The sequence below is a fragment of the Leucoraja erinacea genome, chromosome 24, assembly GCF_028641065.1.
Source record: "Leucoraja erinacea ecotype New England chromosome 24, Leri_hhj_1, whole genome shotgun sequence".
Classification (NCBI taxonomy): domain Eukaryota; kingdom Metazoa; phylum Chordata; class Chondrichthyes; order Rajiformes; family Rajidae; genus Leucoraja; species Leucoraja erinaceus.
The window spans coordinates 22,162,822-22,184,172 of NC_073400.1; the positions used below are offsets into that span (position 1 = coordinate 22,162,822).

At 46.1% G+C, this 21,351-nt stretch overlaps 1 protein-coding gene across 2 annotated transcripts in view; it reads left to right on the forward strand.

Moving 5' to 3' along the window:
* Positions 1-21,351, forward strand: part of LOC129708776 (voltage-dependent L-type calcium channel subunit alpha-1S-like) — a 115,331-nt gene that overhangs the window by 74,181 nt on the left and 19,799 nt on the right. The window contains exons 27-29 of one of the 2 annotated variants that reach the window (XM_055654732.1): positions 560-670; positions 7,113-7,196; positions 13,628-13,684. In XM_055654732.1, the coding sequence (XP_055510707.1) occupies positions 560-670; positions 7,113-7,196; positions 13,628-13,684 (252 nt within the window). The remainder of the gene's footprint in view (positions 1-559; positions 671-7,112; positions 7,197-13,627; positions 13,685-21,351) is intronic. The other variant, XM_055654733.1, reaches the window with a different exon arrangement.

The window sequence follows — 21,351 nt, forward strand, 5'->3', positions numbered from 1 at the left end:
TCTGCCAGTTGTGCCACTGTGCACACACAAGCTTGCCCAGAATACTGGGATAAATTGCTTGTTCATCTGAGGTGGAATGCAGTCACCGAACACACATGATCTTGATACAAAACCTGGAGCTCCAGCAGTAGCTCCGACTGTACACTGCCTCTAAACATTGCTGTCAAGTGATCATAGGATTGCGACAAACTAATACCCTTCTGAATCAGAGTAGGCAATGCCACCAGCCAAACCATGTCCGGCAGCTTGGAAGAGTGAAAGAGGAAAGAAATGGGAAAGTCCAGTCGTTCAATTGAGGGAGAAGATGCAAACAGTGCAAGGAGTTTGGGGAACAGTGAGAGAGAGATCACAAAGGGTGGGGTAGAGAGATCTGGACCCAAAATCTTTTTGGTGATGGGGTGGGGGTTTGGTTTGGAGAAGGAAGAAAGAGTTAGTGTCCCATATTTAAGTGTGGCTTACATCAGGGGTCATGTCGAGATCAGAAACCTGTCATTCCAGGATTGGGGATAAGAGACGGAGAGCACTGTGGGTTGTAATCTGTCTTGTTTTCCACCCACAGCACTACGAGCAGTCGGAGGAGATGAACCAGCTGTCTGACATGCTAAATGTGGTCTTCACTGGGCTCTTCGCTTTGGAAATGGTTTTCAAACTCTGCGCTTTCAAAGCCAAGGTAGGTATAAGGCTAATGGAAGGGAATGACGGGCAGTGAGGTACAGAACAGCGTTGGTATTCGCCCTGGAGAGTGTCTGAGCCCAGATCTGATGTGGTCTGATCAGTTGTGGGTTATCACCTGCTCAGGCAATCTTGAGGCCATCAGAAGTTTAGTTTTTTTTAGTTTAGTTTAGAGAAACAGCGCGGAAACAGGCCCTTCGGCCCACCGAGTCAAAAGTTGTGCTTTGGATTTTGATCGAGCTCCATTTTTAGACTGGACAGTGAAGTGACCCCCTGACATATTTGACTAACTGGACATCATCGTGTTACCTGCAGCACTGTTACAGCCCCCTTAGACGAGCAGGTGCAGTCTGTTCTCCACAGGAGCTCAATTTCTTTTGACTTCCAGGGTAAAAAATTAGTTGCAGCTGGTAAAAGTGCATTAAACAGCATGTAAGAGAAGTAACTTTCATTTAATTTAGTTTAGTTTACAGATAGAGCATGGAAATAGGCTCTTCAGCCCACTGAGGCCACGCTGACCAGCGACTCCCATACACTAGCACTATCCTACGCACCAGGGACAATATTGCAATTTTACCGAAGACAATTAACCTACAAATCTGTACATCTTTGGAGTATGGAAGGAAACTGGAGCACCCAGAAAAAACCCTCAAGGTCATAGGGAGAACCTACAAACTCCGTACAGACAGCACCCATAGTCAGGATCGAACCTGGGTCTCTGGCGCTGTAAGGCAGCAACTCTACCGCTGTGCCACCACACCGCCCTGTTGTGTTCAATGAGCTGACAGTGGGCTGCCGACAGATATTCCAGGACAAACAGTGTCTCACAGTCATTCAGCTGAGCGAGGACCCAAGCTCAATACCTGCGCTCAAATCAGGAAATTTGGCAGGCGGAGAAAGAAGTCCTGTGTTTACACAGTCCTGGGCAGCGATCATCAGTTGAAGTACAGGGGCACGGTCCAATCTGGGATCACTGGCAGCCACACTCCTTCCTTCTCTCCCACACACCATCTCCTGGCCTCCCCCCCCCCCCCCCCCCCCCCCCCCCCCCCACTTTGCGTGTTTCTCTCGCATTTCCTCCCCGCTCCCACAACGCTCCCACAACAGCCCCCACCGAACCCTCTCCTTCCCTAACCCACCCTCCCCGTGTGAAAGTTTGTTTCTTAAAAAGCAGATAGCAACAACCGTTGAAGGTAGACCATGGCAATCTTTAATCAAATCGTCAGACAGAAGTGGCGAGATTACAATGAGCACAAACGTTGCTCAGTGCTTCTCGGGCTCCCACTTACAGAACAAAGGCGAGTCAGCACAATTATATATTTTTCTTATCAGTAAAATACTCCTACCAAGTCTTAATATGGCATGAATGATAGATTCTGTAGCCTTTCACAATATAGGAAAGCTGGGTCCAAATCGAGCTTGTCCAATGACAAGTCATTACTTATCTCTGGAGCGTTAGCTATTTTTTTCAATCTTGGCTTCTTTATGGCCTTGAAGAAGCACATGTTATTACTGCAGGCTGCCATCTTAATGTCTTTATTGAAAAGACAACCTGTCCTCCATATTGTGTTTCATATAATTTACAAAGTCATTCAGACTTGGCACCGAGCCATTCTTTTATTCTACTCCATTTTAGATTTGACTATTAGCACTTTCACCCGCGCCACCCTCTCTCCCTTGTCCTCCCACCCCTTCCCTCCCTCATATCTCTCCCCCACTGCACCCCCTCCCTCCCTAACCTACCCTAACCCGCACCACCCTCTCTCCTCTTCCCTCGCACCCTCTCCCTCCTCATATTCCTCTCACACACTACCCCTCTCACATATTGCCCTCCCCATTGTGGCCCCTCCCTAACCCACTCACTCCCTCATGAATCTCCGCGATCCCTCACCACCCCTTCCTCTCCTTTACCATCCCACACCCTCACCACCCTTTTTTCCATACCTACCCTCTACCTTATCTTTGTGTCCTGCATCACTCCCTCTCTCCAACCATCTCCCTTTCCCCATCTCCTGCACCCTCACCTCCACCCCTCTTGCAGAACAAACACCCAGTAATTATAACTACAGCACGTCCCAAGCTGTCCAGCAGGGGCATCCCCCTCCGCACCTGCTGCAAAGGCAATATGGATAATAATATGAAATCTGTCCCTCTCCCTGTTGGATTCTGCAGCAGCTCCCTAACTCTCCGCTGGGAGGCCTGTGGCGTTCAGATTTAGTTATGAATTTAATTCTGTGCTGACGGCAGAACCCTGGCCCATTAGTTGGCCTTCTGGAGGTGTCGGAATGATTTAGATGAGGCGCGAGTGACCGTCAAACTAAGCAGGAATATAAAATATCCCTGTCAATCTCATGCCAATTTACCTCTAAACCAAGTGGAATCTGGTCTATGTGAAATGATTCAATTTTTGGACTCGGAACATTAAATCATGAAACATTAATGATAAACGCATAGACACAAAAAGCTGGAGTAACTCAGCGGGACAGGCAGCATCTTTGGAGAGAAGGAATGGGTGACGTTTCGGGTGGAGTCCCTTCTTCAGACTCAATGCTCAGACTCAAAGATAAACACATTGTAGGTATCTGGTGTGCAAATATTTGCTTAGTTTCTTGTCAGGTTGATATAAATGACATGCACTGTGCTCCACACTGCATGTTTCTGGGGACATTTTATTGGTGGAAACACTGTTTATTGTTTCTCTGGTTCTTTAAAAAGCATGAGTGTTTGCTGAGGAAATTGATTTTGCTTGCTGTTTCGATTACCTGAAACCCCATTGACTGACACTTTGTTGTAGATAAGTACTGTGCAATAGCAATCTTTCACTAGCAGCCCTCCTCTTCCTAACCGTGAAAAGTGGGAGCCTTGCTACACCATGAGGCAGCGTTTCTCAACCGGGGTTCCCCCAGACCGCTGGGGTTCCGCGAGAGGTCGCGAGGGGTTCCGAGAGAAATAGTGATAAATAGGCTAATCATATAATTTTTTTTGTGTGAATGAAAACCTCTTTATGAGGTCCCTTGAACAAGCAGTTTCATTTCAAATTTAATTTTGCATTGTCAATAAACTTGAGAAAAACGTGTTATATTTTGCTTAAACCAATCAGAAAAATATATTGTTTGCCTAATGAACTTTAAGTTTATGAAAGAGAAAGAAAGAGATTAATTAAGATATATAATAATTTTTGTGTAGGGGTTCCCTGAGATGAAAATTATTTCAAGGGTCCCGCAAGGGTAAAAAGGTTGAGAAATGCTGGACGAGGGGCTTGAGGAGGGTCTCAGATGTGCAGTCTTCCGCAGAAGTGCTGGAGTGAGGGGGCGGTGCTGATTCCGACAACGGGGGGGGGGGGGGGGGGGGGGCGGGGGGGGGGGGGGGGGGGGCTCCTGCCAGTGGGAAAGGGTTTCCTGCTGTAAATGTGTTTCTGTTCATTGTTGATTCTTCCTCTTTTCATGTCTGCCCAGTGGAGACTTTAACTTTGTGAGCAGTCAGCCACGTTTCACTGAAATATGATCCATTTCACAGCCACCGCCCAAAATAAACGGCACAGTCAGGGGCAGGCAACACAAAATGATCTGTGTGCTGGGCCCCTGCTGCGAGATCAAATTAAGAGTAGACGGGTTTCAGTGCTGCTCATTACTCATGCTTTCAATTGGGGGAATCCATTTTACAATGCACAGCCAGAATGTTTATTGTAGCAGCCCCGTCACCACACTCACCCTCACACGACCTCCGTTCCTCACACTCTCACTTCCTCACACTACCCCACTTTTTATCCTCCCCTCTCGTCCCCGAACACTCCCACAACTCATCACACCCTGTCCCTCATTCCCCTCATTCCATCCTCCCCTCACACTCTGTCCCTCACATCCTTCCCCTCACACTCCATCTCCCCTCACGACTCACTCCCACTCACACTCCCTCAGCTCCTCACACTCCCTCCATCCCCCACACCCATCCGCCCTCATTCTACCCTCCCCATACACCCTCGCCTCACCACACCCCTTTCCCCTCACTCCACTACCCTCTCCCTCCACCCCTTACACTCCCTCCATCCGTCACCTCTTTCATTTAAACCTGCTCCTCATACCTTGCACCCCCTCACACTCTCCTCCCCCGAAACCCCCTCCACCGCGCATGCCCTCATCCCCCACACCCCATCCCCTTCACACCCCCTTCACCCCTGATACCCCCTCCACCCTGATACCCCCTCCACCGCTCACACCCCCTCCACACCCTCATACTCCACGTCTACTCACACTCGCTCAATCTCTCTACCCCCTTCACCCCTCACACCCCTCAAACACCTCATTTCTTCAACCCCTCATTCCCCCAAACCCTTCCCTCCCTCAAACCCTTCACTCCCTCAAACCTCTCACGCCCTTGACACACTCACTTCCTCGGTTCTCACTCCTTCGCTTCATCTGACTTCCTGACCTCCCTCATTCCCTCAACCCCGCACTCGATTTCAAGACCCCCACTTCTTCAAACCCCCCACACCCTCAAACCCATCACTCCCTCAAACCTCTCATACTCCTCAGTCCGTTCACTCCTTAAAATCTCCATTCCCTCAGTTTCCCCTCGCTCCCTCACTTCTTCTGTTCCCCTCACTTCCTAATTCCCCTCCCTTCTTCAAATCCCCCACTGCCTCAAATTTCTCCCACAAATCTCTCACTCCCCCAAATCCCTCATTCCCTCAATCCACTTACTTTCTCAATCCTCTCACTTTCATAATCGTCTCACTCCCTCAACACTATCACTCCCTCAACCCTCTCACTCCCTCAGTTCCCCTCACATCTTCTGTTCCCCTCACTTGCTAAAACCCTGCAACACTCTCACACCCTCAACACCTTCTTTCCCTCAACACCTTGGTCCCTCTCACTTCCTCTGCTCCCCTCACTTTCTGATTAGTTCATAGAACACAGACAGTACAGCATAAGAACAGGCCCTTCGGCCCACAATGTCTGTGCCGAACGTGATGTCAAGACCATCACTTATTTACCTTAATTCCCTGCACATCCATATGCCTACCTCCAAAATTTTAAATTGTACTAATATATATTTTTCAACCACCACTGCCGAATGCTCATTCCAGGCACTCACCACTCTCTGCGTTAAAATAACGTAGCCCGCACATCTCACCTTAAAGCTATGCCCTGTAGTATTTGATTTTACATCTTGTAAAATGTTACTGACTGTTTATCCTATCTATCATGCCTCTCATAATTTTATATACTTCTATCAGATCTCACCTCAACCTTCAGCGTTCCAGAGAAAACAATCCAAATCTGTCCAAACTCTCCCTGTAGCTAATACCCCCTAATCCAGGCATCGTTCTTGTAAACCTTCTCTCCCTTTCTGTAAAGCCTCCACTTCCTCTTATGATCAGAATTTCACACAATATTCCAACTGCAGCTTAACCAAAGTCCTGTAAAGCTACAACGTGACTTACTGACTCATAGTCAATGCCTTGACCTATGAAAATAAACATATCATATGCTTTTTTTTATCTTTCATACCGTACACCTTCTATTCCCCTTGCTCCCCCAATCCTCTCCCTCTCTCATTGCCTCACTTCCTCCATTCCCTTTGCTCTCTCTGCCCCCCCCCACTCCCTCCATTCTCCTCACTCTCAATTCATCCCTCCCTCACTCCATTCCCCATCCTCATTTCTTCCTGCTCCCTCCACCATCACACTCCGTCCTCTCTTCCTGCCCTCCATCCCTTCCCTCCATACTTTCACTTGCGCCACATTCTCCCCCTCCTCCTCCCTTACCTCCTCACTACCTCCCTTTACACACCCTTTTTGTTCCACTCGCTCTCTACACATAGAAACATAGAAAATATGTGCAGGAGGAGGCCATTCGGCCCTTCGAGCCAGCACCGCCTCCACTGATCATGTTTACATCCCTCTCTCTTGCTCTCTCACCCTCTTGCTCTCATCTCCTCTGCCGCTCTCTTCCCCCCTCTCCTCCCTATCTTATGCCCCTGTCCCACTTAGGAAACCTGAACGTAAACCTCTGGAGACTTTGCGCCCCACCCAAGGTTTCCGTGCGGTTCCCGGAGGTTGCAGGTAGTGGAAGCAGGTATGGAGACTGACAAAAACCTCCAGGAACTGCACGGAAACCTTGGGTGGGGCGCAAAGTCTCCAGAGGTTTACGTTCAGGTTTCCTAAGTGGGATTGGGGCATTACTCTCTTCCTCTGCCTCTTCCTCACTCTCCTTCTCCCTTGCTTTCCTACCTCCTTCCCTTTCATACCCCCACTTGCTTTTTCCTTCTCTCCTTTCTCTTCTCTCCCATCTTTCTCCCCCCTCCCATCTTTCTCTCTTCTCTGCTCTTTCCTTCCACCCCACTCCCCTCTCCCTCTCCTCCCCACCATTTTGTCCCCCTGCATCTTTTGTCTCTGCTCTCCAGACTTCTCACACTCACACTCTTGCGGTTGTTTCTAGGGTTACTTTGGAGATCCGTGGAATGTGTTCGACTTCCTGATTGTCATTGGAAGTATCATTGACGTTATTCTCAGCGAAGTAGATGTAAGTAAAAGCACTGCCCGTATCGATGCTGTTGGTTTGAAATGTGAACGTGGGGGGAATTGTCTGATCTCCGGTGAATCTTCTCCGTGTCTTCTCTGTAGTCATTGTTTTCATTCTCTTTGGATATTCCATGATGGTGAGATTCCCGGACCTGTGGTGAGATTCCCAGTCCGGGAAGGTTTATTGATTTGGACACATCAGTCTGGTGAGAATTTATTGGTTCTCCCAAAAAGTCTGCATAACCTTGTTGTTTGGAATGGAAAACGGAAGAGGATGAACCCTTTACAAATTGATGGTTCCTCGACAGTGTGTGGGTGTGTGTACATATGCACATATTACAAGAAGTCTTTTTATGCCTCAGTGTTTCTGCCGAATTGGGAAAGTGTCTTCCACTCTTTTAATTGTCACTTTGTTCGGTTGTGAATCCACATGTTATCTGTGCCGCTGTGTGTGCTAGCTGGCCGTGTGCTTGTGTGTGATGTAATGCTATATGCCTGTGTTTGTGTTACCTGTATTGCTGTATGCCTGTGTCTGTGTACCAGCTAGCACCACTGTATGCCTGCGAGTACCACCTCTATTGCGGTATGTGTCTGTGTGTACCTTTCAGCATTATACTTGTCTGTCTGTGTGTACCATCCTATACAGCTGTATACTTGTGTGTGCTACACTTTACTGCTGTATGCCTGTGTGTATCACCTGTACTGCTGCCTGTCTGTGTGCACTACACTTACTGCTGTGTGTCTGTACGTGTATACACCACTCTGTATTGCTGTCTTACCTGTTTGGGTCTTCCTGTACTGCTGTATGCTGGTGCGTGCTTGCCTTTACCACCCAGTGCCACTGTGTGATTCCTCACTTGCCTTCCTTGCCGCCTGCTATTCTATAAGCAGGCAGCTGCAGGCACTGTCAATGGCTAGTGTCCAACACTATCAGCTAGTCCTTGCAGGAGTGGTGACAGGGGGATTCCATCTACTCAAACAGAAATCAGGGGGTCACCCCACCATTCATGCAGGCAAATATAGTTAATAATGAGGAGGAATAGTGCCTGGCTTTTGGGAAGGTTTGTCACAGTTGCAAACGTAGATCCCACTTCTGACACCATGTTTTATGAAGCAATATCACTGAGACATTCAACATCATACATTAGTTCTTTATTAGCAGAGCACATAGAGCAAATATATTACACTGTTGTAAGCTCAAACTCCACGATGAATCTCAGGAATGCCTGCACCAACACACTGGATGTTATAGTGAAGATTCAGGCTGGATTACGGATCAGGTGCACAACAGTAAAACCAAACATGGATCATATCAGCTGTATTGACCCCACTCATGTGATGCAAGATTATGGTGTTGGTGGTTATTGCTGTGTGCCCTAAGGCATCTCACGAAGATTCACAAAGAATGCAGCTTGCTCAGGATGGCATTAAGAGGGATACAGAGAGGAGTGAGATTACAGAAGGCAATGGAATGTACAACTATAGTGAGGGAAGTGCATAGTGAAAGATTTTGGAGAGGGCTCATAGAATCGACCCTAACACAGTACGCTAAGGGGCCACGCCGAGGGAGATGTAACACAGGTTGTGGAACATGGTAGTGCATCCAAGTTGGTGGACCCTGTGGAAGCACAGCCTGGGCAGGTCTGTGTATCACTGAATCTTGGTAAAGACTGAAGTTGAAATAATAAAATGGCACTACTGATAATATTGTGCTAAGGACCCTGTGGAAAGATCAGTGTACCTGGGGCAGTGTGGAACTGGACGGTGGCAATTGGTCAGTGGATCTGGGGCATTGTGAGGCATGACACTGGTATAAGATCAGTGTAGCCGGGATAGTGTGACAGGACGATGGCGGTTTGACTTATCCCGATCTAGATAAAGATTAAAATCTCTAAAATATGTAATTACTTTGCAAAGTGCATGGGAAACCAATGTACAAAGCCTTTTATGAGTGGTGAATCTCTGGAACTCCCTGCCACAGAAGGTAGTTGAGGCCAGTTCATTGGCTATATTTAAGAGGGAGTTAGATGTGGCCCTTGTGGCAAAAGGGATCAGGGGGTATGGAGAGAAGGCAGGTACAGGATACTGAGTTGAATGATCAGCCATGATCATATTGAATGGCGGTGCAGTCTCGAAGGGCTGAATGGCCTACTCCTGCACCTATTTTCTATGTTTCTATATCTTGATTAATGTATTATCCACAATTCGAGTAACATCAAGGAGGTCTGTAACTTCCCAGTCTTTTGGCATCAGTTTGTTCCTTTTCTCCACCCAAACTGAACTAGCTTTGTCTTTTGAAACTAGATTCTTTTCCACTGCTGTCCTTCCTTTATTATCAGATTACCACCACTCTTTGACTATTCTGCCTCAACTTAATACAACCTAATGAAATGGATTGAATGTGTTGTTGACAGAGGTAGATGAGAAAGCAAGTTGTTAATACCATGCAAGAGAGTGCAAAGAGGAATGGGGCGGTCCAGAAAGAGGGCAACATTTTGATAGATAGAATGTAAGGTGAGAAAGATGGATTTGGTGGAAATGGGTGGAAGTGCAGAATATTGTTGATATTGTAGACTGCTGCTGACATCCTCCATGAGAAACACAGCCAGTGGTGGTGCAGCTGCAGTGAGTAAGCAGAAATGCAAATGGACCATTAGTCGTCTTTTCGTCAGAAACTAAGGACATTGGGTTCCCAAGGTGGTGTAACATGGGATCTCAGTGCCCAGAGCGTATAATGGGAAAATCCAGAGATGAACCAGTGTGTCCAGGGTACTGTTTTAGACTCAGTGTGCCCATGCTTCAGCCTTCCTCATTACTCCAGGTAGAGATCTTCACAGAAATATCCTGGACCATCTGGGGATGGGGCAACTGTGGTTGGAGGAGCAGTGAGGAGTTTGATGTGGTCCTGGAACAATGTGAAGCTTTGTGTTTCTGTGTGGCAACTTTCTGTTCTCTCTCTCTCTACACATCTCTCCTTCTCCATCTTCTCCTCTGCATTTGCCATTGCTCCCTTTTCCTTTCCTTTTTTTCTGGATTTCTCTTTTTCTCTCTCACTGGTGCTTTTACTTCTCCTTTCCTCACACTCCATTCCTCTCTGTCTGCCATCTTTGCCCAATCTCTTTCTCTCTGTTCCTAAGCCCCTCTGGCTTCTAACTCAGTGCCAACCCCTCAGTCATGCTTCCATGATCACCCTGCTCCCACCTCCCTGACCCCTCTCCCCACTCATTTTTCAAAATATTAATAATAATGTTTTGTGGTATTTGTTGATGACTGAATGCTGTATATATTTCATTAACAATAAATTGCATAAGGATAAATATTCAATGAAATGAAAGAATTATAGGCGGTTTATGTAGAGTGATCAAAAGCTCAAGATAGTGATAGATCTAGTTGCTCTATAAAATGAATGTTTCTGAAATCGGCTTATGGACACTTCTTGGGACAGGACCCTGACATAAGATTGGGTCTGTCTGTAGTTAGGAAGGCAAATGGCAGATCAGCCTATGTTGCATGGGAATTGGAGTTCAAATTAATTTCCTCATACCTCGACTCCAAGCTATCCCCCCCGGTCCAATCCCTCCCCACCTATGTCCAAGAAACATCACATGCTCTTCGTCTCCTCAATGACTCGTTTTCCAGACCATCACTCCCTCATTTTCACTATAGTTGTCCAGTCACTCTACACCTCCATCCCCCACCAGGAGTGTCTTAAAGCCCTCCATTTCTTCCTCGACCGCAGAACCAGCCAATTTCCGTCTACCAATATTCTCCTCCGCCTAGCGGAGCTGGTTCTTACCCTCAACAACTTTTCCTTCGACTCCTCCCACTTCCTCCAAATACAAGGCATAGCTATGGTCACTCGCATGAGCCCTAGCTATGCCTACCTCTTTGTAGGGTACGTCGACCAATCCCTGTCCTGGTGTACACTGGCCCTATCCCCGAACTTCATCTCTGCTACATTGACGACTGCATTGGTGCTACCTCTTGCATCCATGCAGAACTCACTGATTTCATCAACTTCACCACTAATTTCCATCCTGCGCTCAAATTCACTTGAACCATCTCCGACATCTCCCTACCGTTTCTCAATCTCACCATCTCCATCACAGGAAACAAATTAACCAAATTGACAATTAACCAACATCTACTACAAACCTACTGACACCCATAGTTATCCCGACTACATTTCTTCCCACCCGGCTTCCTGTAAAGACTCTATCCCCTATTCCCAATTCCTCCGTCTATGCCGCACCTGTGCCCAGGATGAGGTTCCATACTAGGGTATTGGAGATTTCCTCATTCTTTAGGTTCCCCTCTTCCATTATAGATGAGGCACTCACTAGGGTCTCCTCGATATCCCGCAGCTCCGCTCTTACTCCCCCTCCCCCCATTCGTAACAAGGACAGAGTCCACCTTGTCCTCACCTTCCACCCCATCAGCCATGGCATACGGCATATAATCCTCCAACATTTTCGCCACCTCCAACAGGATCCCACTACTGGCCACATCTTCCCATCTCCACCCCTTTCTACTTTCCGCAGAGACCGTTCCCTCCAAAACTACCCGTTCAACTCGTCCCTTCCCACCCAAACTACCCCCTCCCCAGGAACGTTCCCCTGCAACCGCAGGAGATGCAGCACCTGTCCCTTTACCTCCCCCCTCGACTCCATCCAAGGACCCAAACAGTCTTTCCAGGTGAGGCAGAGGTCCTCCTACCTCATCTACTGTATTTGCTGTTCCAGGTGTCAACTTCTCTACATCGGCGAGACCAAGCGCAGGCTCGGCGATCGTTTCACTTAACACCTCCGCTTAGTCTGTCTTAACCTACCTGATCTCCCGGTGGCTCAGGACTTCAACTCCCCCTCTCATTCCCAATCTGACCTTTCTGTCCTGGGCCTCCTCCATTGTCAGAGTGAGGCCATGGTGGGATTTTGCAACCTTCACGTGGTCCACCCTGTTTCGACTAATGCATTCAACTCGACGTGCACAAACAAATAGATCAAATAGAACAAGTTGACCTACAACTTTATGCCATACGCAAGAAGAAGAAGAGTGAGGCCCAGCGCAAATTGGAGGAATAGCACCTCCAATTTCACTTGGGTAGTTTACACCCTAGCGGTATGAACATTGACTTCCCTAATTTCACATAGCCCTTGCTTCCTCTCTCCATCCCCTTCCCCTTCCCAGTTCTCCAACTAGTCTTACTGTCTCTGACTACATTTCACCTTTGTCCCACCCCCCTCCCCTGACATCAGTCTGAAGGGTCTCGACCTGAAACATCGCCCATTCCTTCTCTCCAGAGATGCTGCCTGACCCACTGAGTTACTCCAGCATTTTGTGTCTACCTTCAGAAAAATAAATGTTGTTATAATTGGACCAAGTAAAGCAGCTCCTGGAGTAACGTGTGCAATTTAGGCCCATTATTTAAATAAGGATATATTAGCATTGGAGACAGTGCAGAATTTGTCATCAGAGACAGCTAGAGTATGTTTTTGTTGGAGTTTAGAAGAATGAGGTGATCTTATGAAAACATCTACAGTCATAAAGGAGCCACAAGATAGTTGACTTCCGAGCAAAGAATGAATCGCTGGAACAGCTCTGCCGAAAAAGCCTGAGGATCTTCTGCTGATGGTGCAAGACAGGGTATATATTGCAATATTTCCAATTGTAGCAGAATGTGGAATGAGGGGATTTGGTTACAGGATAAGGAGCAGCTATTTAAAACTGATGTGTGGAGGAATTTCTTATAGAAGATGGTGAATCTCAGGATAATTCTCCGTCAAGGAATGTAGGAGGCTGGATCACTTGGAGGTGTTTCAAGAGGAGGGAGATAAATGTTTTGAAAGGTTAATGAATTGAGGGCAATGTGAAACTGCTACAGGAGAGGTGTTATTCGGCACGGACTTGTAGGGCCGAGATGGCCTGTTTCCGTGCTGTAATTGTTATATGGTTATATGGTTTGAGAGGCCTGGGGCAGATCATATTCAATGGTGGGACAGGCTTGAGGGGAAGGTGGCCTATTTTATTGTGTATCCCCTGTCTCTATGCCCCTTAACCAATCTCTCTCTCTCTCTCTCTCTCTCTCTCTCTCTCTCTCTCTCTCTCTCTCTCTCTCTCTCTCTCTCTCTCTCTCTCTCTCGCCCTCGCCCTCGCCCTCGCCCTCACTCCCTCTCTCACTCCCTCTCTCACATTTTGTCCCCCCCTCTCTCTCTCTCTCTCTCTCTCTCTCTCTCTCTCTCTCTCTCGCTCTCTCTCCCTCCTCTCTCTCCTCTCTCTCTCTCCCCCCCCCCCCCCCTCTCTCTCTCTCTCTCTCTCCATCTGTCTCTGTTTGTTTCTTCCTTTCCTCTTATCCATCATTGACCAATCCATCTCTCTCACGTTCTTTTCATTTCCCTTTCATGCTCCCAGCTCACTTCTTCGTTTCTCCGACAGATAGCTCTTGCTTCCAGCGGCGGTCTCTACTGCCTGAGCTCCGGATGCAGCTCCAGTGTAAATATCCGGTTGCATGTGGGGTTGGCTGTGTGTTGTGCTGTGTTTCAAAGTGTGCTTCACTTTGGTATGTGGAATTCACTATAAATTTGGAATAATCAGCTATCAACTCTGGTTCAAACACACAAAGAAGCAAAGATCCTGTGGGATTGTAGCCCCGTAACTGATCCTAATAATGGGCTGTGCTTTAGATTCTAGGTCTAGTCTCTGATGTGTTCTTCGATCGGGTCTGAGCCCAGTAATTGATTCTGTCATGGGCCTCCTGTGGGATATAGACCCTATATCTGATCCAGATAATGAGCCGTCCTGTTGGATCTGATTCCAGTATGTGATCCCGGTAATGGGCCATTCTGTGGGATCCAAGTTCAGAATCTGATCCCAGTAATGGGCTGAGGTGTGGGAATTGGTGGATTCCCCTTACTCTCGGGTAAAGCCTCTATAGGCACTCTAAGCTTCTTGTACTAAGGCCCACTTCCAGCAGTTTCAATCTCTGCCAGGCCCAGCTGTAAGAGATTGGGGAAGATAAATGCTAGTTGATGAAAATGGTCAGTTCCACGCCCAGAAAATATTTTTTTAAATTCTTCTGAAAGTCACCATTTTGTCCGACCACTTACCACGGAAAGCAAATTAACTTTTACGTGAAGTTCGCTTGTTGGGATGTTGAAAAGTAGGATCTTGTCTTTTTTCAGCTCACCCGGCAGTCACAGGGGCAGGTTGTGAGTGTGAGCGTGCGTTCACTCACAGTGTGGTGTCCTCACATGGTTGGCTCTGCTGACACAGCACCAGCCACCTCCACACATACTCCCAATTATTTCCCCTTTGGAGTTGCCCACTTGTATGTTTTACCGTCATGCTGTGTTCCGAACCTCAATCGTGTTCTGTAGCCCCTCCTCACTTTGCTTCTTTGAGTTGTATGGTCCCTAACCAACTCATTGTAGATGGAAATAGATCTGATAACACTTGTTTTCTCCCAGCTGATTAAACACTTACTGACAATGAACCCCGACTTCTTTCGGTGGAAGAATTACTGGCCTGAGAAATGCTCCTCTTCATTAACATGGTCAGAGACCAACTCCTGGGCCACTTCTGCCCTCATTTCTCTCACACTAACTCCTTCTCATTGTGCTGTTCACTCTCACGAAGGGCTCTTCTTACCCTCTCTCTCACTCCAATACCTAACAGCACCTCAAACACGCATGAGATTTGGTTCTGCAGATTTCAGGTTGAATTTCCCTCTCTAATAAGTGCGGTGCAAGGTGTTGCTGGCATTTCCCAGCCTGGGTGAACCATAACAAGGCCCAGTTCACTGGTGGTTTCCATCTCTGACCAATCCAAAGGTGAGAGACATCAGAACATGCTTGAATATTAATACAATAAAAAGGATGTTGTGCTGAATAAGAAAATGGTGGGTTTTATCCTCAAACAGAGAGCAGTAGAGAGTTGAAGAGAAAAGTTAAAAGAAAAAAACTGTAGATGCTGGAAATCTAACATAAAAACAGAAAATGTAGGAATTACTCAGCAAGTCAGGCAGCATCAGTGGGGAAAGAAACAGGGTTAAGGTTTCAGGTCAAAATCCTTTTGTTAGAACTGGGAAGGGGAAGGGAGGAATGTTGCGTAGGACCAAGGTGACCATGGGGATAGGTTGTAAACAAGATTAACTAGCCAGTGAGAGGATAGGGACAGTTCGAGGGTGAGAACAGAGACAGATTAATCTAGTTGTGAAATACAAAGGTAATACCATGGGGGGATAACTGATACAAACACAAATCAGGTTACCTGAAGTTGTAAAATTCAATATTGAGTCTGGAAGACTGTGATCTGCACAGACAGAAGATGTGTTGCTCCTCAAGTTTGTGTTAGGCCTTACTATTAAACCACAAATGAATAGGTTGTGGAATTGATTTTCAGGCCACTGGACGCTCAGGATTGCCTCTGTGGACTGAACTCAGGTGTTCTGCCAAGTGGTCACCCAATCTACCTTTGGTTTCTCCAGATTTCCAGCATTTCCCATTTTTATTTTATAGAGCTGAAAGCTTTAGGCAGTTGTGTGGTTGGACAAACATGGGAATCAGAACTTGAGTACATGCATTTCAGAAGATGCTGGGTGGGGTACCATGTTACTGAGATCAGAATGGGCGGGCTATGAAAGATTAGAAAATAAGAAAGGTTTTCAATATCAAGCTATAGCCAGATTACGAGTTGACATAGGCTAGCGAAAATGGATGATGGGCTGACAGAACTGGGTGTATGAAGAAAACGAGCGGAAGAGATCTGTAAGGGGGGGTAAGTATCACAGCACCTGGGTTAAAGCAGGAATGCAGCCTGCAATGTTGGGAAGGAAGAAAGAGGCCAGTTTCAAAGAGGGCTTCAACTGAGAGCTCAGTTTGAGATTGGAGAAGACTGTAACCGTGGACAAGATGGATCTTGCAGCAAGGAGATTACAGCCTTGGTATTCTCAAAAGGTAATTGGAGGACGAGTAATAGGACCTGTCCACTCCAGAGTAAATCAGTGACTCAGTGACACCAGTCTGGTCACAACTTTGTTGTTTTGCAACAGAAGCCTCAATCCATTGAGTAAGTTGCTTGAGCAATAATGTAACAAAGTGGTAAAGAACCCACCTGTCCTTTTGTCAGATCAAGGTTCAGGTGACATTTGCAGTCCTTCAGCTTGCTCACCCACCTTTGATTGACAGATGTAGTTACTTATTTCTATGCTGCTTTTACAAACATCCCAGCTTTATGTACTTTAACCAACCATGCGGCATGGTCTTCGATTATAAACACCAACTCAACCTGTCGTTTGTCCACCTGGTTCTCCAGTTCCTGTTATTTCACCTGCATTAAGGCTGGCCAATAACTCCCTCTTTTGCGTTCAACTTTATTTCTTTTTTGTGACAACTACTCAACTATCTGTACCACCTTGACAGTAGCCATCTGTCAGTAACTCAGTGTTCAACAAAAACCAATATAAAGCCAAGTCAAATGTTGAACTCGCAAAGTTTCTCCGCAGATCCCAATTAAGTATCTTGACCACCAGAAACAAAAGCAAAATTAGAGAACAAAGTACAAGCATGATTTGGTCATCACCACGACTCTTAGTTCATTCTCACTGAGGGAATGGTGCAGGTGATTCTTTGGCTAGGAGAAACAAGCTGAACCTTGAAGGACAGAAGTTTGAGTGAAATATTACAGGTCAAAGTGTACATACCTGCAGATACTGTAGTTATAGCTAAGGTTTTCCATAGCAATTTTACCTGACCTTTCAAACTTGATGACATCCTCCCATTTGCTGGGCAACCAGAACTGCACACCATGCTCCATATAGTTGCATCATGATTTGGACTTGGTACCCTTCCCAATCAAGGCAAACTTGGCAAGCACCTTCTTCGATACTCTGTCCACCTGACTTACCACTGTTTGGAACCATACACCTGTACTCCCAGATCTTTCTGTTCTGCAACGCTCTCCAAGGCTCTGCCACTTACTGTGTAAGTCCTGCCCTGGTTTGATTTGACATACTAAAGTGCAACATCTCATGCTTGTCAAGGTTAAATTCCATTTGCCTTTCCTTGGCCTTCCTTCCCAACTGATCTAGGTCCTGTTATGAACTTAGATATATTTCCTCACTGACCACTATCTATTGGGCATTTAAAGCAAAAGCAAATATCTTTCTAAGATATCCTTGAGAGGTCTGGGGAATTGGCATGGAAGGAGTTGAGGCATGGGACAGATCAGCCATGATCATATAGTATGGCAAAAAGGCTTGAAGGATCAAGCAGCCATATTGTCCGATGCTCTCTCTGAGAACAGGCCGACGCCTCACAGCATTGCAGCATTCACTCAGTAATTTTTGCTCACAGGTTTTTTGGAGCCACCTGCACTCCCGCCCTCCATCTCATTAGGAAGCTAAATCACCACCAACTAAGTCATAACCAGCACTGAGCCCAAGGAAGCTGAGCAAAGACGAGTTCACCAGGTGTAATTTCAGTCTAGGGAGATTTCGGGGGGCATCGGTGTAGATTTGGGAAGTGATAGCAGTCAAATTACTTTCAAGTACTGACGATTGGGCATTAGTTCACAAGGGTCAAGAGTAGGTTTGATGATGAGAGACCATGAGAAAAGGAGGGAACATAAGGAAAGATATCACCCAACATGGAAACACTTGAGGAAGTTGCATGCTGATAGATTTGAGAAGGTTGAAGCCAGGTCACACTGATCAGAGGATGTACAGTATGTGTGAGGGGAATTGGATAGGAACTGGAGAAATAAGAGTTCAGAGCTCTTTTCGCCCCTCATAGCCCTTTCAGTTGACCTGTGTTGTTTTTTAAAAGGTTCCCAGTCCTTCAGCTTGGTATTAGTATTGGTTTATTAGTGATTGGGAGATTAGGACTACATTCTCATCTCATGAGAGGTCCAGTCAGAAGTCTGATAACAGTGGGGAAGAAGCTGTTCCTGAACCTGGTGGTACGTGCTTTCAACCTTTTGAATCTCCTGCTCAATGGGAGAGGGGAAAAGAGGGAATGACCGGAGTGTGAATGGTCCTTGATTATGTTGGCTAATTTTCCCATCGCAGTGTGAAGTGTCGATGGAATCAATGAAAGGAGGGGCTAGATTATGTGTATCAACTGAGCTACACCCGAACTCTCAGCAATTTCTTGTGATCTTGGGTGAACAATTGCCAAACCAATTTGTGATGCATTCCGATTTGATCTTTGCTACAAAGTGCAGGTCCAACAGTGCTTGTGGAGGTAATGGATGGGCAATATTTTGGGTCGGTATTTTTCTTTAGACTCGTCCATCTCTTACACAGATGCTGCCAAATTCGCTGAGTTACCCTAGCACATTGTGATTTGATCATGATTCTAGCACCTGCACATCCTTGTATTTCCAGGATGCTTTCTATGGAGCACCTATAGAAAAATGTCAAGAGTTGTTGAAGACATGCCAAATTTTATTAGTTTTCTGAGGAAGTAGATGCATTTGAGTGTTGCTATAACAACATGTAAAAGACATTTGGAGAGGTATATGGATAGGAAAGGTTTAAAGGGATATCGTCCAAACTCGGGCAGGTGAGGCCAGTGTAGATGGGGCATCTTAGTCGGCCTGGTCAAATTGGGCCTGTTTCCATTCTGTATCACTCTACGTGTGCAATTTCTAGGCCATAGCTTTGATGTGGTTGGATTCGGACAAATTATTGATGATGATTAAGCCCAGGAACTTGAAGCTCTCGACAACCTCCACTTGACACTATTGATGCTGACTGGGGTGTTTACACCACCCAGGGTTCTGAAGTCAATAAATAGCATCTTCATCTTGCTGACATTGAAGGAGAGGTTGCTGTCTTGACATCATGCTACTAAGCTCACTACTTCCTTCCTATCCTCCATCTTATCATTGTGTGAGATCCAGCCCACAGAAAGGACCTGAGAATGCATCTGTGTTGAGAATTGTCACGAAGGATGTTTTGTTGCCTATTGTCACTGATTGTGGCCTCTGCGTCAGTAAGTCAAGGATCGAGTTATGGAGGGTTTGCTGGCTCCTAGATTCAGGAGTGCGGAGATGAATTTGATTGGGATTATAGCGCTGAAGACTTTCAGACTTCTGCACAATCAAAGATGCAGTTTATCAAACAAATCAACTCAAAGAAAGCAGGAGTCAACCATCAAGCCTTCAATCCCCTCCAACAAAATTACAGCTGATTGTATGTCTTAGTTCCACTCTCCTACCCAAGGTCAAATCTCCCAGTTCCCTTAGTTTCTGAAAGTATATTGATCTCAGCCTTTAACCTTCTTCACAACTTGCAATTAGAACCATCTGAGGTAGTGAGTTCCTCTTTTACAACCCCTTGTATGTAAGTAACATTTTCTTTGAATGCCAAAAAACTGGCTGAGCCCTCTCCTCTGCACTGTTAAAATCTCTCAGTTCTCTTGGTGAATATAAAAAAAACATTTTGCACAATTTGAAGATGAAGTTATCCCTGTGTCTAGATCATGGGCATTCCTCAACCAACTTCACTATAGCAGAATTTATGAATATCAGCACTTTAGTTTTGTGGGATCTTGTGTAAAAGTATAGGCCATTGGGCTCCTACCCCACCTTTCAATATTATAATGGTTGATCCCCACTGGGCTCATCTCTTTTCCTGGTTCATTTTCCCTAACGTTCGGCTACTGAATCTCTCAAATATTTATTTATATTTACCTCAAATATATCAAATTAATTGGCCTCCACCATTCACGGGGCCATAGAATTTCAAAAATTCACTACATTCTCAGGGAAAACATTTCCGTACATGTCAATTTTAAATGACCAACCCTTTGTTTTGCAGCTACTTCCCCCCGTCCATGTCTCCTCCACAAGTGGAAATGTCCCAACATCTACCCTGTGGGTCCCCCTTAGGATACTAGATGTTTGAATAAAGTCACCATTCGTTCTTCTAAACCCGAGATACAGTCATAATCATAATTTATTAGCCAAGTATGTTTTGCAACCTACAAGGGCTTTGGTTTGCCATACAGTCATACCAAAAAAGCAATAAGACACACAAACTACATAAAAATTTGACATAAACATCCACCACAGCGGCTCCTCCACATTCCCCACTGTGATGGAAGGCAATAAAGTCTTATCTTATTTCCTCCTTTCCTCCCGCGTTCAGGGGAGTCGAACCATCCGCAGCCGATGATCGAGCTCCCATGTCAGACGGTCTAAGCTCCCGCATCGGGATGGCCAAACCTCCTGCGGCTTGGAGTCCCCGGAATCGGTCTCTAACCAGGGACCGCAAGCCTCACGATGTTAAAGACCGCAGCTCCCGCAGGTTGGAGCACCAAAGGCCGACCCCTGGCAAAGGGATCGCCCGCTCCAAGATGTTGAAGTCTGCAGGTTCCGCGAATTTGGTCCCAAACACGAGGCCGCTAACTTCACGATGCTAGGCCGCAGTGCAGGCGGAGATACAGCATAGAAAAAGTCACATCTCTGTCGAGGAAAGAGATAAAAACAAGTTTCCCCTAACACCCCCATGAATACAAAAGCTAAAGATAAGCTAAAACATACATTTTACAACAAACTAAAAACACAAAGAATGGAAAAGGCGAAGACAGACCGTTGGCGAGGCAGCCATCGTGCGGCACCTTTCTTGATTGGACAACCCTCTCATACTGGGAGTTATCCAGCATTTCTGGTATGGCCTCACCACTATCCTGTGTAACTGTAGTACAACCTCTCTATTCTTAAACGACAAACCCTATGCAATAAAGACCATTTGCCTTTTCAATATGTGTTGGACCTGCCTTTTAATATTAAGTAATGTTTGTGCAATCTGTACAACAATATCTAGATCCCTGCAACTTCACCACTTGCCAACTGTCTCCATTTAGATAATAATCCAGCTTTTGATTCCTTTTCCTGATGTACATAACCTCACACTTCCCCACATTAAACTCCATTAGCCAGGTTTTCGCTCAGTCTATTTACATCCTCTGGCAGAATCACAATGTCCGATGTTATAATTTCCTACGTTATACACGCCAAAGAAAGATATTGACGTGCAAACCACTTGGTGACATCCTGATGACATGGAAGTCTGTTTAAAAATTGAATTATTTTCCATGATCTCTGACCATTTACCTCCTGCAGTTTTTAACTACCTCATCCCTTTCTCCTTATTT